The following is a 15,826-nucleotide window of genomic DNA, read 5'->3' on the forward strand; positions in this document are numbered from 1 at the left end:
GACGCCGAGTCGCTTTGTCTTGTACATTTGCCGTTCGAGAAAACTACAACCCAAGTGACAGTATGAGCACAATACGGTACGTGGCCTTTTGGGATTGTAGTTTTATTGACGACCGTGACACGATTACGTTCCATTTAATGTGGGATAAAATACACTACATTTCCCGGAGCCGTCAAATATTTTGACATAAACACCCGATTGTCCAACGCGAGAACGATTTGAGTAGTTGTTAATCTCCGCGATGGTGACATCGCATTCATCGGAATGGTTATGATTTAGCGACAATGTGGAAATTACTGTAAGAATAGTCATACAAAGGACAGAAATGGGTGAGAAGGAAGCGGCGGTGTCTAAGGTGGATGCTGAAGAAACTAAAGCGGGTTGGTATTTGTTGTTGTTGAGAGTTAATCGAGGCATCGATGAGGATGAGGCGGGCCTCATGATAAATGGATGAGTAAGCAGTCGGCAAAAAAAACAATGGAAATGAATCATTATTGAAAGATTTTTTTTATTATTATTAAATACACATTTATTAAAAATACGTTTTGGTCAGGATCCCCACCCCAATTTAGAATTGTATTTCTCCTGATAAGAAAGAAGCTTTTAAACATTTTTCCCAATGAGGTGTCCTGGGCATCTGTTTAAGATCCCTCCCTCCCCCATTGAGCTGTCAGTCACGTCGCACTGGTGGAAGACCCAGGACATGCTGAAGGCCTGGGAACGCCTCGGGATGCAACCGGAAGAGTGAGACAAAGTGGCTGGGGAGAGGGAAGTCAAACTAATTTTAAACATTTTAAACCCTTCTAGAGTTCATATGGACCCTCCAGGCCACGTGGCACCTGGTCAACACCCGTCTGGAAATGGATCAGGCTTTTGAGAAGCCCGTGTGTAAGAAGAAGAAGCTTTGGGAGACGGTGGCCGAGAGGGTCAATGCCCGCCTGAGGGAGGAGGCACAGGAAGTGTCCGACGTGGTCGTCAAGGCTCACGAGTGTGACCTGAAGTGGAGAAACATGCTCACAACCTACAGGAAGAATGCAGCGCGGGCTAAGAGGCAGGGTGAAGCCGCTGTTCACTGGGAGTTTTTTGGGGCAATGCACCACGTTTTGGGTCAAGAAGTGCAGGCCGGGCAGGGCGCCAAGAAGGGTGGGACAAAGGCTAGCAGTAAGAGGTTCACGCCTATTCTGCCGTCACCTCCCCCAGCGGTGCCCTCGACATTGTGCGGACCGAGGCCGCCGCAGGATGTCCTGCAGCTGTACATGGAGCTGCAAGAAAGGAAGTTGAACATGTGGGCCCAGCAGAAGGCACTGGAGGAGCGGAAGATTGAGGCCATCAACAACCTGGCCCACGCCATCGCCAGCCTGGCGCAGAAGGACAAAGAAAGGCGATAAACGGACAGATGGACTCACGTGGATATCATACTGTAGATATCAGGATGACACACAAAATGACTATTTTGTCATTAAAAAAAAAACGAATTTATCTCACAATACTTTGTATTACGACTTAAAAAAAGGGACAACTTTATTCTCATAATATAACATCACTATCGATATTAGAATCATTAACATCATTTTAAACAGTATGGTGGAGTTGTCTAAACATGCCCAGTCCACGATAGACTCCACCTCTCGCCACAAATTCAGCTGGTATAAACTCCAGATGTCATTTATATGTTAAGCAAATAATCAGTAAAATAACAGTCACTTGTTCAATGTAACCGTGGCAAACACTCATTATTTGAATGCTGTTTTTCACCAGTATGACTGCAAATAAAAAGGCCTTGAAGGCCCAGAAACCAAATGCACTGCATGCCACATTTCCCCCTTCAACTTACATCTCTTTCGAGACCAATTAAAGCATCATTACTTCCTGCTTCCTGTGGGAGCGGACTGGTGCCCTTTCCTCGGTTGTCTAGCAAAAAGAACCACAGCTGCCCATCCATTTAGCAATCATCACATCCTGTTTACGACTTCCGCTTAGTGAAAGGCCAAATTGCTGAGTCAGTGTTATGACTCAATAAAGGTATTGATTGGAAGTGGAGGGAAGTCATCAAGTACAAATACTTTCAAACTGTCCCTGGAGCTGAGTTTTCAGGTTATCCGAGTTTACAGTGTGCAGACTTTACTGTCTGCACTCAAGTACCGAGTGTAAGCACTTTTACAAACACACAGGGCCATATATGGCCAGCACGCAGACAAAAGTGTGAAGATGCATATGACCCAGGCCGGCTGATTATTCACGATCAGCCGAATAAGTCAGCACGTGGCTGCCTTTGGGGAAGGAGCAGGGGGAAGCTTGGCTCTTTTCAGAAAAATGACTTGCGGTTGGAGAAGTGCACTCAGTTTTGCTGAGCGGGACAAAAAACACAAGCAAAACACAGTTGGGAGAAGTACTCAGACTTTGGATTTAATCAATCCGTCAATCGGCTTTATTTACCGACATAGACAAGTCAGACACAATGAGCACAAACAAGTTGCAAATGTACAGATATGCTATGAGATTAATAAGAAAAGATATTTATGAGAAAAAATAAGCAGCATACAAGGGGCAGCAATGTCGCCAGATCTGAGACTGGGATGCTATTACACTTAAATGAGATTCCTCAAACCCTCCAGAAAGAAACCCGCAGTGTCTTTGTCCGTACGATAAAAATAACACGCACACACACACACACACACACACACACACACACACACACAAAAACTGCATCAGACTTTCCATGCAGGTTCCAACTGACTGAAAATCTTCACTCTGGTTCCAACATCCTGGCATGTGTCCAGGATAGGAAGTGCTTTTCTTGATCGCGAGTGACCCCCACATGCCTCTCGGGCTGTTGCAATTGTAATTCCAGGTAGGGAGAGAAGATCGGTTTTACTTGGCCAAATATGTCTTCAGTTACCAAGCGTTGGTGAATATCAAAGCTCAATTTCTTTTATGGCTGTCAGGAATCACTTGTCCATCCACTTTATAGTGACCTGTGCAGGGGTTGGGTTGACTATTTTGTAGCACTGTTGAAATGTGTGGTGAGTGCCACAATTTAATGGTTCAACATTTGTAAATTCCCTATTCAGGTTTGTCTCGGAACCGATTCTCCATTCACCGCAAAACTCACCTGTTACTGTTAGTGCTTTTGTGAGGCCAAAGCCAGGTCTAAAAAAAATATTTTTGCGCCGTTTTGGGGTGGGTGGAGAAGCTTTCCTTTGTCAGGCCATCACACTTTTTTCGCCAAAATGCTAAAAGCTACAATGCTAATCACCAAACGAATGCCAGACCTACCCTACCCATAAAGTGATTAGTCGGGTATGATCGAATAATTCCCGATACAGCCCAAGGCTGAAAGGTAAACTGCAACAAAGATTAGGGTCTTATCTTTAAAGATATCATCCCACTGTGATGATCTGATTCCTCCATTTTATCCCTAAAAGGAGATTATCCGGCATCAAATTAACAACCCGGTAGATTGCCATCTAAAGTCATGGATTAGAGCACATCACGCCACACAAACAAACTTTTTACCTGAGCTAGGTCAGCTATTTGGAGGAAAAATGGCTGTTAAAATGTTTTAGGGTGCAAGAGAAATGCCACAAAACTTGATTTGAAGATCGATTTTGAATCTTGTTGAGTCTGGAAAAAGAAATCATTTAATTTTATGGGGTTTTTTTGGTCGTTATTAGAGAAGTCAGTGTGTCAGTCGAGTTTTAGGAAAATCCTTCTAGGAGCGCATGAAAACAGAAGGCGTTGGACTCCAGGTGGATTCCTTTAAAAAGGAAAACCTTTGTGACAACAGTTCTGGAACCACTGTTTACACACCGTGTAAATCTCAAATGAAAAGTCATTTTTCAACAAATATAGATTGAAAAAAAAAACAAGAGTCATATTAACAAGATCTGATGTTAAAATAAAGTATTTGTATCCTGGATCCCACTTTAGCCTGACGGTGCTAAAGATGCCAAAAGGAATGAGGCCAAGACGAGCGCTTCCAAATAAAACAAAGCCTTGAAGAGCCCTGTACATTCATTGCATGTCGCGCAAACCACATCACTGCCGCAATAAAACACACACACGCGCGCACACACACACACGCGCGCACACACACACTCACGCAGCACATAAATCAGGTCAAGGAAGTCCACAAGTCTGTCGGATGTGGTCGTCTTGGGACGCAAGATGGGAACGCAAAGATAAGCGCAACCTTTTGGGGCTTCATCCAACATTTTAGCATGACGATAGAATAAAATGTATTACCTCAAATACATACGTATACTATAGTTCAAAAACGTTCTGTTCTATCAATGTATTTTTGCAATCACTGTTTAGTAGTTTAAATCCAATAAAGCATTTTTAGTTCCGAGGGACAATGAGAACCTTGCATTATGTAGAGAACATTTGACTTTTTAACAGAGAAAAATACAACCAATTTTGCAAAAAAAACAAAAACATGATCTACGTAGAAAATATATCTAGAAAGTTGAAAATAACTTTTTCAATCTAGAAAGCATCCAGCTTTTTATATATACAGTATATAAGAAAAACATTACAACTTTTTTTTCTTGGAAATATTTTTTTCAAGATTGCTTTATAAGAAATTTTGAGCTTTTTAAAATTTTATAAATCAAACAGTCTAAAAAAACTACCGGTACAACTTTTTATCTCGAAAAAAAGATCCAGAGACTCATGACATTAAAAAAACAACTTATATTCAAGTTTTAAAAAAAATAGACAATGTCAAGAAATAAAATTAAATTCCAACATTTTTTCTTGTAAATGATAGAAATTATGGATAAAAACAACTATCAAGAAAAGTTATGACTTATTCACAATTTAAACTGATTACAATTTTGGTGAACTCAATTAGTCATTTTTTTTCTTTTTCTTCAATTTTATTGTAAAAAGTAACATTCATTAATTCTCCGAACCACTCATCCTATTACTGTACACATTTTATTTTGGTCATCTAAATACCTAAATTATGTTCAGATTTTTTTTTAAAGGTGGCATTTAATATGAAGGAATACAAAAGAGCCCCAGCAAATTCATATCAATCTTTATTGTATTTAGAAATTCACGCAACAATTCAGTTTTTTCTTTTTTTTTTTCAGCATTTACAACATGGACGAACAAGATGGAGACGAGCTAAATGTCTTGCCTTCCCCCGGCACTACACGGGATGGGCTCCAACGAGCGGGAAGGAGGGCACAGAGATACGTAAAGTGCTTTTATCAACAGTTTTTTTTAATAGAAAAAAAGGATGAAAAGGTTATGTTGGTGTTAGCAATGAGGCGGACATGACCGTTTGGAGGACATGCGTCGCAGAGGTGACAGCTCGATGAAGAGGAAGAGAGTGACGGCAGAGAGTGGGGGGGTGGTGGCTATCTTTCAAAAAAAAAAAAAAAGTGTTCAAATTGAAGAGAAAAGAAAAAAACAAAACAAAGAGGAGAAAGGTCTCTCAACCCAGGATGAGGCTGGACTTGCCACCGGGTGGGTTTCTTCGGCTGCCGGTGGAAGAGTTGGCGCTTCCCGACGGGGTGGAGGGCTGTGGCGCCTCCTGCTCCTCCTGCTCTGTCTCTCCGTTGTCGGGAAACCCTGTCAAGAGAGAAGACCAATGCGGTCACAACCAACACACCCGTCGTAGGAAGGAATTATTTGTACTTTATGACTTTACATCTGTGTTTTGAACCGAAACCGTTCTCGGAATCCACATCATATCAAAACATCAGGACCATGCTTGACCAATTGGAAGCAAGAAAATAAAATGCCATGCATCATCACTCTTGCCTTCTGGCTGCCCTCATTGAGCAACATTGTTATACTTTAAGGGGACACTTGACATTTAAAAACAAAAACAATCCCACCATAACGACCACAAAACGGGAAGTCCACAAGCGCTCTATAAAGAAATCGTTTGGCATTCCAAGAGAAGAATGTTGATACATGAAAAGTCTGGGGAATGTCAAGCGACTCACCATTGTTGGCTTGTTCTTGGTCATTCTCCTCCTGTCATGAAAACATGAGAAAACATCAAGTAAGAAAGCAAACTTGGCCGGCTGAACCAAAGTGACCCATTTAACTGCGGCCTGTTGATCCAGACTTGGGACAACACCCTGTCATCATGTCACATAATTGTGGACAGTGAGACCATGGCCTTTCAACATGGGGAGTGTAAAAAAAAAAAAAAAATGAATAAAAAGCGTAAACAGATGCAAAAGTACAAACAGGTCGCCTTCGACAGTCAACTTGGATTTCATTCGGTTCTCATCCAAATCGGAAGCAGTACTTGCGCTTCCAGTACATGTTTTTTTAAAGTACTTTTTTTTAGCCAATTAGATCTCAGCCTCTCCTGGTTGCCATGTCAGCATAATCTGCCCAAAACCTTCAAAAAAAAAAAAATAAAATAAAATAAAAAAAGAGTGTTGGCCAATGTAGCATAACTACATTGGGAACGAGACTTTTTCTTGAACAAATCAGATTTCTAATTCATCCTCATAGGGCCAGCGTACTGGTCCTCAAGATGTCACCATTTTTCCATCTTTTGATTGTTGAGTAGCACGACCCCTATTTTAAAAATATATATTTTAATCATATGCAGAACAATAAAGTGTTACGTAAATAACAACGTAGCGTTCATCCATGTCCGTAACAAAATTTGGACAATCTGTAACAGTTGGGAGCTCTGGAAGTATGCTGACGTGAGTTGGGGGAGCTTCATTTAGACACAGGTAGTGCTTTGCTATCACCTTGTGTCATCTGTAGGCAATTCTAAAACTTTTGTGGGGTTGTCAATTATTTGAGGCAGGACTCGGTCCCAGAATGAAAAAAAAAAATATGAAAATGATTTTGACACCCCGGGTCAAGGTGGCCAACCCTGCAACTAACTGGTACATGGAGGGCCATTATTTGAGGTGCAGTCCCTAACATTTGTAACATTCAAAGCCAACGGCCAATTGGATTAGATCCTATCCAAAGAACAGAGCCGTCCTTTCCTCGCTGCAGTTTTCCCTGAGCTGTCACATCTCATCCGTGGCACCGCTGATTTGGAGAGACAAAGGCAGGTCACGAGTGTCGTTACCTCTTGTCTTTGGTTCCACACCAAAGCGGCTCCAGAGTTGTGGATGGTGGTGAGCTCTGGCTGAGGGTTCTTGGGGAACAGAATAGGCTGCTGGCACCGTCTCAGTGGGGCTGAAGGCTCCCCACACAGTGTCCCCGGGGCGGCATCAGTGGCACCTGGAAAATGAACCGGCAAGTTTTCAGACAAAAAAGGCCAATGCGCGTTTTGATGGTTTTCACGTTTGAGGAAGACCTTTTGAGGAATTGGAAGTGTTCGGAGAAGACAAACACAGAAAGGTCATCTATAAAACAAAAAACAAGCTGGTCAAGCTACCAGACAATTGTCACGGTGCCCTGAAATGACTCATCACTGTGACAATCAGAGTTGAAAAGAATTCATCAGCGACATGGCATGACTCCTTTTGACTGGCTCCAAGTAAGCCCTTCGACAACATCATCCCGAAGCACCAAAAGTGCATTGCTGAATAGACGAGATGTTACAAATTTTGGTTTCCGGCATATCACTAAATGTTTACATCCGTTCTGCCCGTGGCCTCTCGTTCTCCCCACAAGAACCGCTGCCATGCCGACACGCAGCGTTGTCAGTTTGCAAGTGCCTTTCAGAAACAGTATTTAAAGATGTCAAACCAGACATCGAGAAGTACCGTATTGGCCCGAATATGAGACGGCCCTGATTATAAGACGGCCGCCCCTTTTTCAAACTCAAGTTTGAAAAAAGACTTTTTGAACACCAAATTAATTTTTTATACAGAAAAAAATGACAGTACACCTGAAACAAACGATTATAACAATATATTTGAGAAAAAAGCAGGTATTTTGCCTCATTCAAATCTTAATATCGGAACATTTAAATATGTAAACTAAAGCGCAATCACATTTGTAAATGAATGGCTTTTGGTTTTTGAAATGTAAATTACATCATAACTTCTCCTCGGCTGCCGGTTAACCTGGCCGATCTTTGACCCACTTTTCTCCAGATTGTCGCTACGTTTTCTCCATTTCTTCCATCTCTTCTATTATTTTCTTCTTACCGCTATTTTTATTTTTCTTTGTGCTACCGCTATTTTTATTTCTATGACAGGGGTTCACTTTGGCCTGGAGAGTCAAGTTCAGTGTTCGCTTCAATGATATCTGGCGCCATCTAGCGTCGTGAATGGGTATAATGTCTAGACCCTGAAGATAAGACGACCCCCACTTTTTCAGTCTTATTTCAATGCAAAAAACACCGTCTTATATTTGGGCCAATACGGTAATCCATTTGCCTCATGTCTGCCCAGTATGAAGTGCTGAGTTCGGCAAATGGCAACCAAGGGCAAACCCGGCTGCTGAGTGGATTCATCTCTTTTTTTCCCCTCTTTGGAAGCCATTGGGTTTGCGCCCGTTTTTGGCTTACAGAAACTGTTGTAGATCATGCCCAAAGCGTCTTATATTTAATCCAAATGTATGTTTTTGGCTATTATGACACACGGATTAGACAGGAAACAGCTGAGACAGATGACCCGTGGTGATTCAGGCTTTTGAGCAGATGTCCTCCAATATGGAGCCTAATGCAATTAGTCACCCCTCCAGACCCGGACGCTGTACACCCGGACGCTGTAAACTACGAGTGAGGCAACCTATATGCAGAAAAGTTGGTACACAGTAGTGCTGAGGTTTTTAAAAATATATATATATTTCATGAAAGCCAGTTGAACAGTCGCCAGTTTCTGTTTTCGATTATAGATTTTTTCTCCCTCCCGTTGCACCCCCTCTCTCAAACCCAAGATTTATGGAAACGCGACGTCCATACGCCATACATACAGAATTGACTTCCAAACGGCAGTGACTCAGCGAATGCTACGGAATCGCTCCAGGGCAGTCAACCCGAAAGCCGGCACAGAGCGTCTTTGTCACACTGGGAACAATGGATGTGAAAGAATCAGAGGAGTGGCCGGCCACTCTGGTTAATGGAGTGAAGAGCTTCCGCGTCGGCAGCCTCCACAACAACGGTTTCTTCATTACCGGCATTCTCCGGAAGGTGCAACGCAAACATCAAATGGCAAGAGGAGGAAATGAATCCATTAAAAACAAAACCAAACGCATCATTATGACGGTGATGTCTTTTGACTTCAACTTCTAGATCCCCTTTGGGTGCATTAGGTCAAGTGTTTATCATCCGCAAGCTTGAAGCTTCGAGAAAACATCGACATCATAAAATTCAGTAAATGTTGATGATATGACAGGTTTGTGCCTTTGAGACTTGAACGAGTAAACATCATTTTTCTTATTTCAAATCTTTTAGAGCCGCCAGTGGGAGCCTCGCGATTAGATGAGAACATGCAAGACGAATCAACTTGGGCGATTGGAGCAGCCGATCTAAAATGACTTGCAGTTGACTTTGCCATGTTGACTTTAGATGTGACTAATTAGCAAGGGGGCGGCCCGGTAGTCCAGTGGTTAGCACGTCGGCTTCACAGTGCAGAGGTACCGGATTCGATTCCAGCTCCGGCCTCCCTGTGTGGAGTTTGCATGTTCTCCCAGGGCCTGCGTGGGTTTTCTCCGGGTGCTCCGGTTTCCTCCCACATTCCAAAAACATGCGTGGCAGGCTGGTTGAACACTCTAAATTGTCCCTAGGTGTGAGTGTGAGTGTGAATGGTTCTTCGTTTCTGTGTGCCCTGCGATAGGCTGGCAACCGATTCAGGGTGTCCCCCGCCTACTGCCCCAAGACAGCTGGGATAGGCTCCAGCACCCCCCGCGACCCTAATGAGGATCAAGCGGCTCGGAAGATGAATTAATGAATGAATAATTAGCAAGGTTGACGCCCTGGTTGCCATGTTGAATTCCAACCCAAGAAAGACAACCGCAACATTAAGTAGAACCTAAATAATAATGCCGAAAAGTATCCAGTACTCTCAAAATGTTTGGGGAAACTTTTCTCAGGTAAACTTATAAACAACTACCAAATCAAGTGATGTGTGTTTATTGGGCCGATATTCCCTTAAATACACCTGAAAGTGTACTTAAAAAAATGAAATGGGCATAATTTTTACACAAGATTTGAACAGGCCATATGCATTACGAACTATAAGGTGCATTCCAATATGAATCCATCCATTTTACGATCCGCTTAATCCTCACAAGGATCGCGGGGGTTGCTGGAGCCCCCAATATGAATCACCGAACTTAACTTGAGCTTCTGTAAACTTCTTAACTGGTCAATAGTCCAATACTTTTTGCATAACTTAAAACATCTTGATATCATTGTCAGGCGGCGACTTGGTGGCAAGGTGTCAAAACTAGAACAGCATCATGAAAATGTAGACTTGAATGCCAATTGCAATTCCTTCAAGAAATTTCAACTGCTCAGCTCCTCGTTAGAGAAGAGCAAGTTTTGCAAAAAAGTACTCTGTGTGTCTTGTGCTGATGAATTTCATGATAAAAAAATACATTTTCATCCCAATTTTAACTCATCATGGCATTATGGAGTATTTATACTCTGTCTTGTGCTCAGTCTAAAGAAAAGTGGCATCGGCGCATCCTTCCCAACATCACAGTTTTTTTTTGGGCGTGTGTGAAGTGCAACTGTATGTCCCGTATGTCTCCACTTCGGAGGCTCATGAAGGTTGCCGAGAATGTGCGTCCCGAGGACATTTGCCTCAGCTGAGCAGCTGCTCCCAACAGCTGGTCTAAAGTTAGCAACCGTCAACAAACAAGTCACTCACACCGTTTCGGAAGGCAAGCTACGACTTGCATCACCACCAACATTCAAGTGCTTCGTAGCCCTGGGTGAAGCCTTCTTGTGCGCCACAGTCTGCCAGGTTTGCGTGTTTATTTTGGAAACATACCGTGTCGCGCACACACTGTACTTTGGAGGTAACAGACTACAATTGCTTGCTGTTCTTCGAAAGCCAAGTGCATCTTCAAGTCCTTAAACAAAATGGAACCCATGTGAACCCCGACAGGAATTTACGCACCAAGAAAAGCCAACATAAATACCTTCCAAACAAATAAACATCTCCCACTTGTTCCTGTCGAAAGGAAGTAGTACAGGAAGGCTGGCCTGAACTTGGCCTTCACCCTAGTCAAATGATGTCAGCAGAAAGAAGGCTATTGTCACTGTCGGGCGGAAACCTCGTATGTCCAAATATGGTCAATTTGAGGTTTTCCCACAAATCGAGGTACAGTCATACCTCGGTTTTCGACCATAATCCGTTCCAGAAGGCTGTTCGAAAACCGATTTGTTTGAAAACTAAAACCACGCTTTATAAAAAATAAAAAATCTTGGTTGAACACGTCTGGTCACAATGGAACGCTACACGAGGAAGCGTCACTTTCTCGTGTAAGGAAGGCGAGAAGAGTAAAATGGTGCATTCAAGTGCGCTGAGTTTGGTTGATAACTGATTTTCGGTCGTAATCCGAGCCATAAAAAAAACCTCAAATTTTTGGGTCGAAAACTGATTTGGTCAAGAACAGAGACATTCAAAAAAACGAGGTTTGACTCTTTACTACTGGTCTAAGCCTCACCTTGTCTGCTTTTTTAAAGGGATTATCAACCGATATAGAGGACTGAAAAGAGCTTGAGCACAAATCTTAAAAGTCTCTTCAGTGCTCAACTGTCGGTGACATCTAGTAAAAACCAGCCTCTTCTCTGCCACTGCAGGACTCGTACGTGCGGCATTTTGTTAAGACTGAAAATCCGGACGATTTTTACATGACGACATTTTACATGTGTGCCCCGTGAACGAAGGTGACACATGATGGCGTCAGCCCGGGACAAACAGTCCAAAACACAAATACAATAAAAACCTTAAGTCGATGTACCTCTATACCAAATAAAACAGATGCGCCGCCGCCGTTCACATGCCTTTCTGCAAATAGGTTTGAGTGAAAACATGTGATGCGGTGAATTCTCGTGAAAGCGCTGCATAACATTCAGTACTATGGCACACTGGCAAACTGGGGAAAAGTACAGCGTTCCTGCTTGAAGATCACAAACAAGAGAGTTTGTCGGGACAACGCCTTACCTGGGTTCTTTGAAGCAAACAGGCAAGCGCTAACTATCGTGGGAGCTGACGTCGCCTTTGTCACTGAAGTCTCGCTCATGTCTATACAAGGCCCAAACTTGAACGGACCGATTTCTTTCCATTGAGGGCTGATCTAATCCCCCCCCCCCCACCACCACAACCCCCAATAACAAAAGCCTCAGGTCAAATTACATGTCTCCCAGCACTGCAGACTTGCTCTTCTGGTATAAGAAACCAGTGGAATGTTCTGACTACTCCAACGGAAAAATCCGGAGTGATACTTGTTCGTTTGTAACTTTTCCAACACGGCTTGAAAGCGCGGCGCATTCGAGAGCGGATGACTGTGGGGGAAAAAAAAGGGAACTGACTGGGTGGGTTGTTCCTTCGATGAGCATGGGGGTCCTCGGGTTCTGCGAAGATGCTGGAAGCCATCTTGTTTTTGCGCTGCGGGGTGGTGTTTTCGTCTGTGCCGAAGGAGAAGCTGGAGGCACCGCCTGGCGGTCGTAGTACCCTGGGGAAGTGCAAGTTTTCCACATTTTAATGTTTCACAGGTGGAGTATTTTGTCCTTCATCGTATTAATTCAATTCCCAACGGTCAATTCTCTTCCTTTTGGAACATATGCTTCCAGTACTTTATGAACGTCAGATTTTTTTTTTGTCCAATCAGATTTCAGCTCAGTCTACATGTTGCCACGTCAATCTAATCTGCACAATGCCTTCCTCATCTGTAGGGCTGACCTGGAACACTTGCCTTCAAACTATATTAGCAATGGGACTGTTAACTGATCGGATTTCAGCAAGCCAGTTCTTGATTTATTTCGTCCTCTGATTGGCTGGTCAGAGCAACGCGTACAGCCAACTTTGACTAACAAAACTAACAGTGGCTGCCTTTACAGCAGCTCCTATATTTTGTTTTTCTACTTCTTCCTTTCATAACTTTGCTACTGTGAATTGGGAATTTCTCCATTGTTAGACTAATAATGGTTTTCTTAACTTAAAACAAGTCTGCAGTACAGTGATATGCACACAATACATTTAATAATCGGCATCTCTTGGGAGCATGATGTCTGATGTATTTTACTTGATGAGGCACGTGGCACAGTTGCGCTGCACTGTGGTATAGTGTTGATGCAGACTGGCATGCGTGACTTACTTCCTCATATAGCGGACTGTAGAAACCACATCTATTAGAGGTGCTGCTATTATTTAGGAGTAGGACTTGTTTTTATAAAAAAAACAGTTATTTAAGATTCGATTTATTTCCACAAATTGTACTTATCCGTCACGTTGCTTATTTTCTGGTCACAACTCGAGCATAAGAATAATTCGTCTCTTAAAGCTTTCTATCCCATTTCACACTAACTTTCTTTTTCCTGAAAAGTAGTCAGTGACGATTTGGTGTCTTAATATCGCAGATTTTCACGTACGCCGTGTGGGACTGTAGCATACCCCACCCCAGCGATAAACATGGTTTCACTGCACATTATGACGTTTTGATTCTCTAAGCTGGCAGGCATTCTGTCACAGAATGTCTGCCCTGACTCCGGCGAGCTGCAACCATTGGATTCTTTTGCAATGACAGACACACGAGGGCGGTTATCTCCATTATTGAATGGCTCCATTGAATCCAATGTTCTCTCTTCTGGGTTAATATTAGCCAACACTGGTCAAAAGTTAACATTATATATGTCACTGGTTGAATAGACTTGGTAAGTGAAGTTATCTTCACACCACAAGTTGAACAAAAGGAAAACAATAATAAGGAAGATGGCTTTTTTCTTGTTGACCCAAAAGACAAAAAGGGCGACCGGACCCCTCCCTCTTTTTTTTTCTTGGTCTCTCCTCAGGAGTCAATGAAGCCACCAGCTGACACTGAGCAGCTGCCTAAGGCCCTGCTGGCCAATATGGAAAGACAGCAAATGCGCGTTGTCTATCAAGCAGTTCTTACGCATCCGTGACTGTCCTGCTTGGCTTGCGTGGGAAAAGCTAAAGCAGAGCTCACCTACCGGGCCATGGGATGAGCTCATGCTTTCCACACAGACACAGAGAAAGCGAGAGGGAGGCTTTAAGCGGCCTGGCAGCAGACCCCACCCTAGAATCACACTGCAAATGACATCAATGTGAAATGGCTTTAGCAGACAGAGACTGCCTAGGGTGGAGGGGCAGCCAGTGGAAGCATGGAGTGTTTGTGGGGCCAAAAACGCCAAGTCTGATAAGGCAGCCGCTTGATTTTGGTGGCCTGGTAAGCGCTGAGCCTCATTTAGGGTCGCCTGATTGCATCTGGAAGGAGCCCTTCAGACCAACCGGCTACAGAGATGAGCTGTAAATTCGACTTGAAAGGAGCAAGAGCAAGAGATTTGGGAGGCTTAGAGAAGCCAAAAGTCCCCACCCGAGCACCCCCCACCTCTTTTACACATGCCAGATCAAAACGCTTGATAAATGACACAGATTTGCTCAGCAAAAAAAAAAAAAAAAAAAGATCAGGTCACCTTTCTCAAAATCTGATTTCTGCTATTCCCTGAGTCATACCCTCCCCTCCTCATCCTTGCACTGCAACAGCACATTTCTTTGCATTGTTTTGTGGGCCAAGTGGGAGGTGAGAAGGCGAGCTTCATGACTTCCAGCTATGATATGACTGCATACCTTTTGGATGAGTAGCCCTGCAGTGCGGCTTACTTACAAAATGAACTTTTAAACACATTGAATAGTCTTTTGTTTGAACTGGACCTACAATGGACTGTTCCTGCGTTAAATGACATTTACAGATCCAAAAGATTCTTCCTGTTTGCAGAGCACTGTCAAACTCTTATAAGATATTGAAACCACAATTACAGAAGAAAGATAAGAGTAACGATACTGGAGCAGTTTGACTAGAGAGGCGCTACAAAGTTATTCGGCCTACTTACTTGAAACGCCCCCCGCCCCCCCAAAAAAACATGAATATGATTAGCATTTTTTCTCAAGTTATTGCCACTCTTAAACTCATCCACCTAATTACTGAACAAAGCCCAGACAGAATGATCCCATGCAGAGCAGCTAAAGTCTAAAAGGCGCATCGGATTAACTTAATTAGCAAGATTGGGTGACAGTTGAGCTCGAGCCACGAGAATCCCCCACCAGCAGAACCAGCAGCACCAATAGCAGGCTAACTGCGGCTAGCGGGTTAGCTTCTCGGGAAGAAAAAGAGGCGTTTTTGTTCGCCGCATCCCCTCCTTTTGTTAACCGCCGTCGAATAGAATCAAAGCCGCCGTTTACCTGGAACTGCTTTTGGCACCAGGTTCCACTCCTTGGAAGGTGGTGGTGGTCGTCATCTTCGAGGGCTACTTCGGTGAATTCGAAGCGACGAATAGGGGAAGGAAAAAAAACTCAACAGCCAAAGGGGGATCTACAGCGGTGGTCTCCACCCGACAATGTGGAAAGCCCGAAGCCGTCCGTCCACGGAGAAGAGCAGCTTCGGTAACGGCAAACCCTGACTCCGCCCACTGTTATTCGTCTGGCTTTGATTGGACGGAACCTGGTATAACTCATCTGTCATTGGATGAAAAACACGGAACTCACCTCTGTGGTTGGTGGCAGCTTCCAAAGCAAAAAATAAAAAGAAGAAAAAAGACACGAGTATACAATTTATAGAATTTATCATATAGGATATCCAAACAGCTTTATTTCAACAGGTATCTTAACAGACAATACAGATCGTTTACATGAGGGCAAAATATCCCCCATCCCTTTACCCCCCACCCCAAATGACGTTTGGTCTA

General features: G+C 43.3%; 2 protein-coding genes across 2 annotated transcripts; one reads left to right on the top strand and one right to left on the bottom strand.

The window, feature by feature from the left end:
• Positions 1–182: 182 nt before the first annotated feature.
• On the top strand, positions 183–1,800 carry si:dkey-66i24.7 (uncharacterized). The gene is made up of 2 exons (XM_052048707.1): positions 183–380; positions 808–1,800. Exons 1-2 carry the CDS (start codon positions 326–328, stop codon positions 1,386–1,388), a joined length of 636 nt encoding a protein of 211 aa, XP_051904667.1. The 5' UTR covers positions 183–325; the 3' UTR covers positions 1,389–1,800.
• Positions 1,801–5,028: 3,228 nt separating this feature from the next.
• LOC127589515 (jupiter microtubule associated homolog 1-like) lies at positions 5,029–15,531 on the bottom strand. Its single transcript, XM_052048708.1, has 5 exons — positions 15,324–15,531; positions 12,437–12,579; positions 7,067–7,221; positions 5,964–5,994; positions 5,029–5,583 (listed from the first exon to the last, which is right to left on the bottom strand). Exons 1-5 carry the CDS (start codon positions 15,377–15,379, stop codon positions 5,447–5,449), a joined length of 522 nt encoding a protein of 173 aa, XP_051904668.1. The 5' UTR covers positions 15,380–15,531; the 3' UTR covers positions 5,029–5,446.
• Positions 15,532–15,826: the final 295 nt, after the last annotated feature.

Source organism: Hippocampus zosterae, chromosome 17 (assembly GCF_025434085.1).
Source record: "Hippocampus zosterae strain Florida chromosome 17, ASM2543408v3, whole genome shotgun sequence".
NCBI classification, from domain to species: Eukaryota; Metazoa; Chordata; class Actinopteri; order Syngnathiformes; family Syngnathidae; genus Hippocampus; species Hippocampus zosterae.

Excerpts from the sequence above, each read along its gene's own strand:
- LOC127589515 (XM_052048708.1), bottom strand. The coding sequence starts at position 15,379 with ATGACGACCACCACCACCTTCCAAGGAGTGGAACCTGGTGCCAAAAGC. Across the intron at positions 12,580-15,323 it reads GGTGCCAAAAGCAGTTCCAG|GGTACTACGACCGCCAGGCG; the intron begins GTAAACGGCGGC and ends GCACTTCCCCAG. Across the intron at positions 5,995-7,066 it reads TGTGGAACCAAAGACAAGAG|GAGGAGAATGACCAAGAACA; the intron begins GTAACGACACTC and ends TTTTCATGACAG.
- si:dkey-66i24.7 (XM_052048707.1), top strand. The coding sequence starts at position 326 with ATGGGTGAGAAGGAAGCGGCGGTGTCTAAGGTGGATGCTGAAGAAACT. Across the intron at positions 381-807 it reads TGCTGAAGAAACTAAAGCGG|AGTTCATATGGACCCTCCAG; the intron begins GTTGGTATTTGT and ends AAACCCTTCTAG.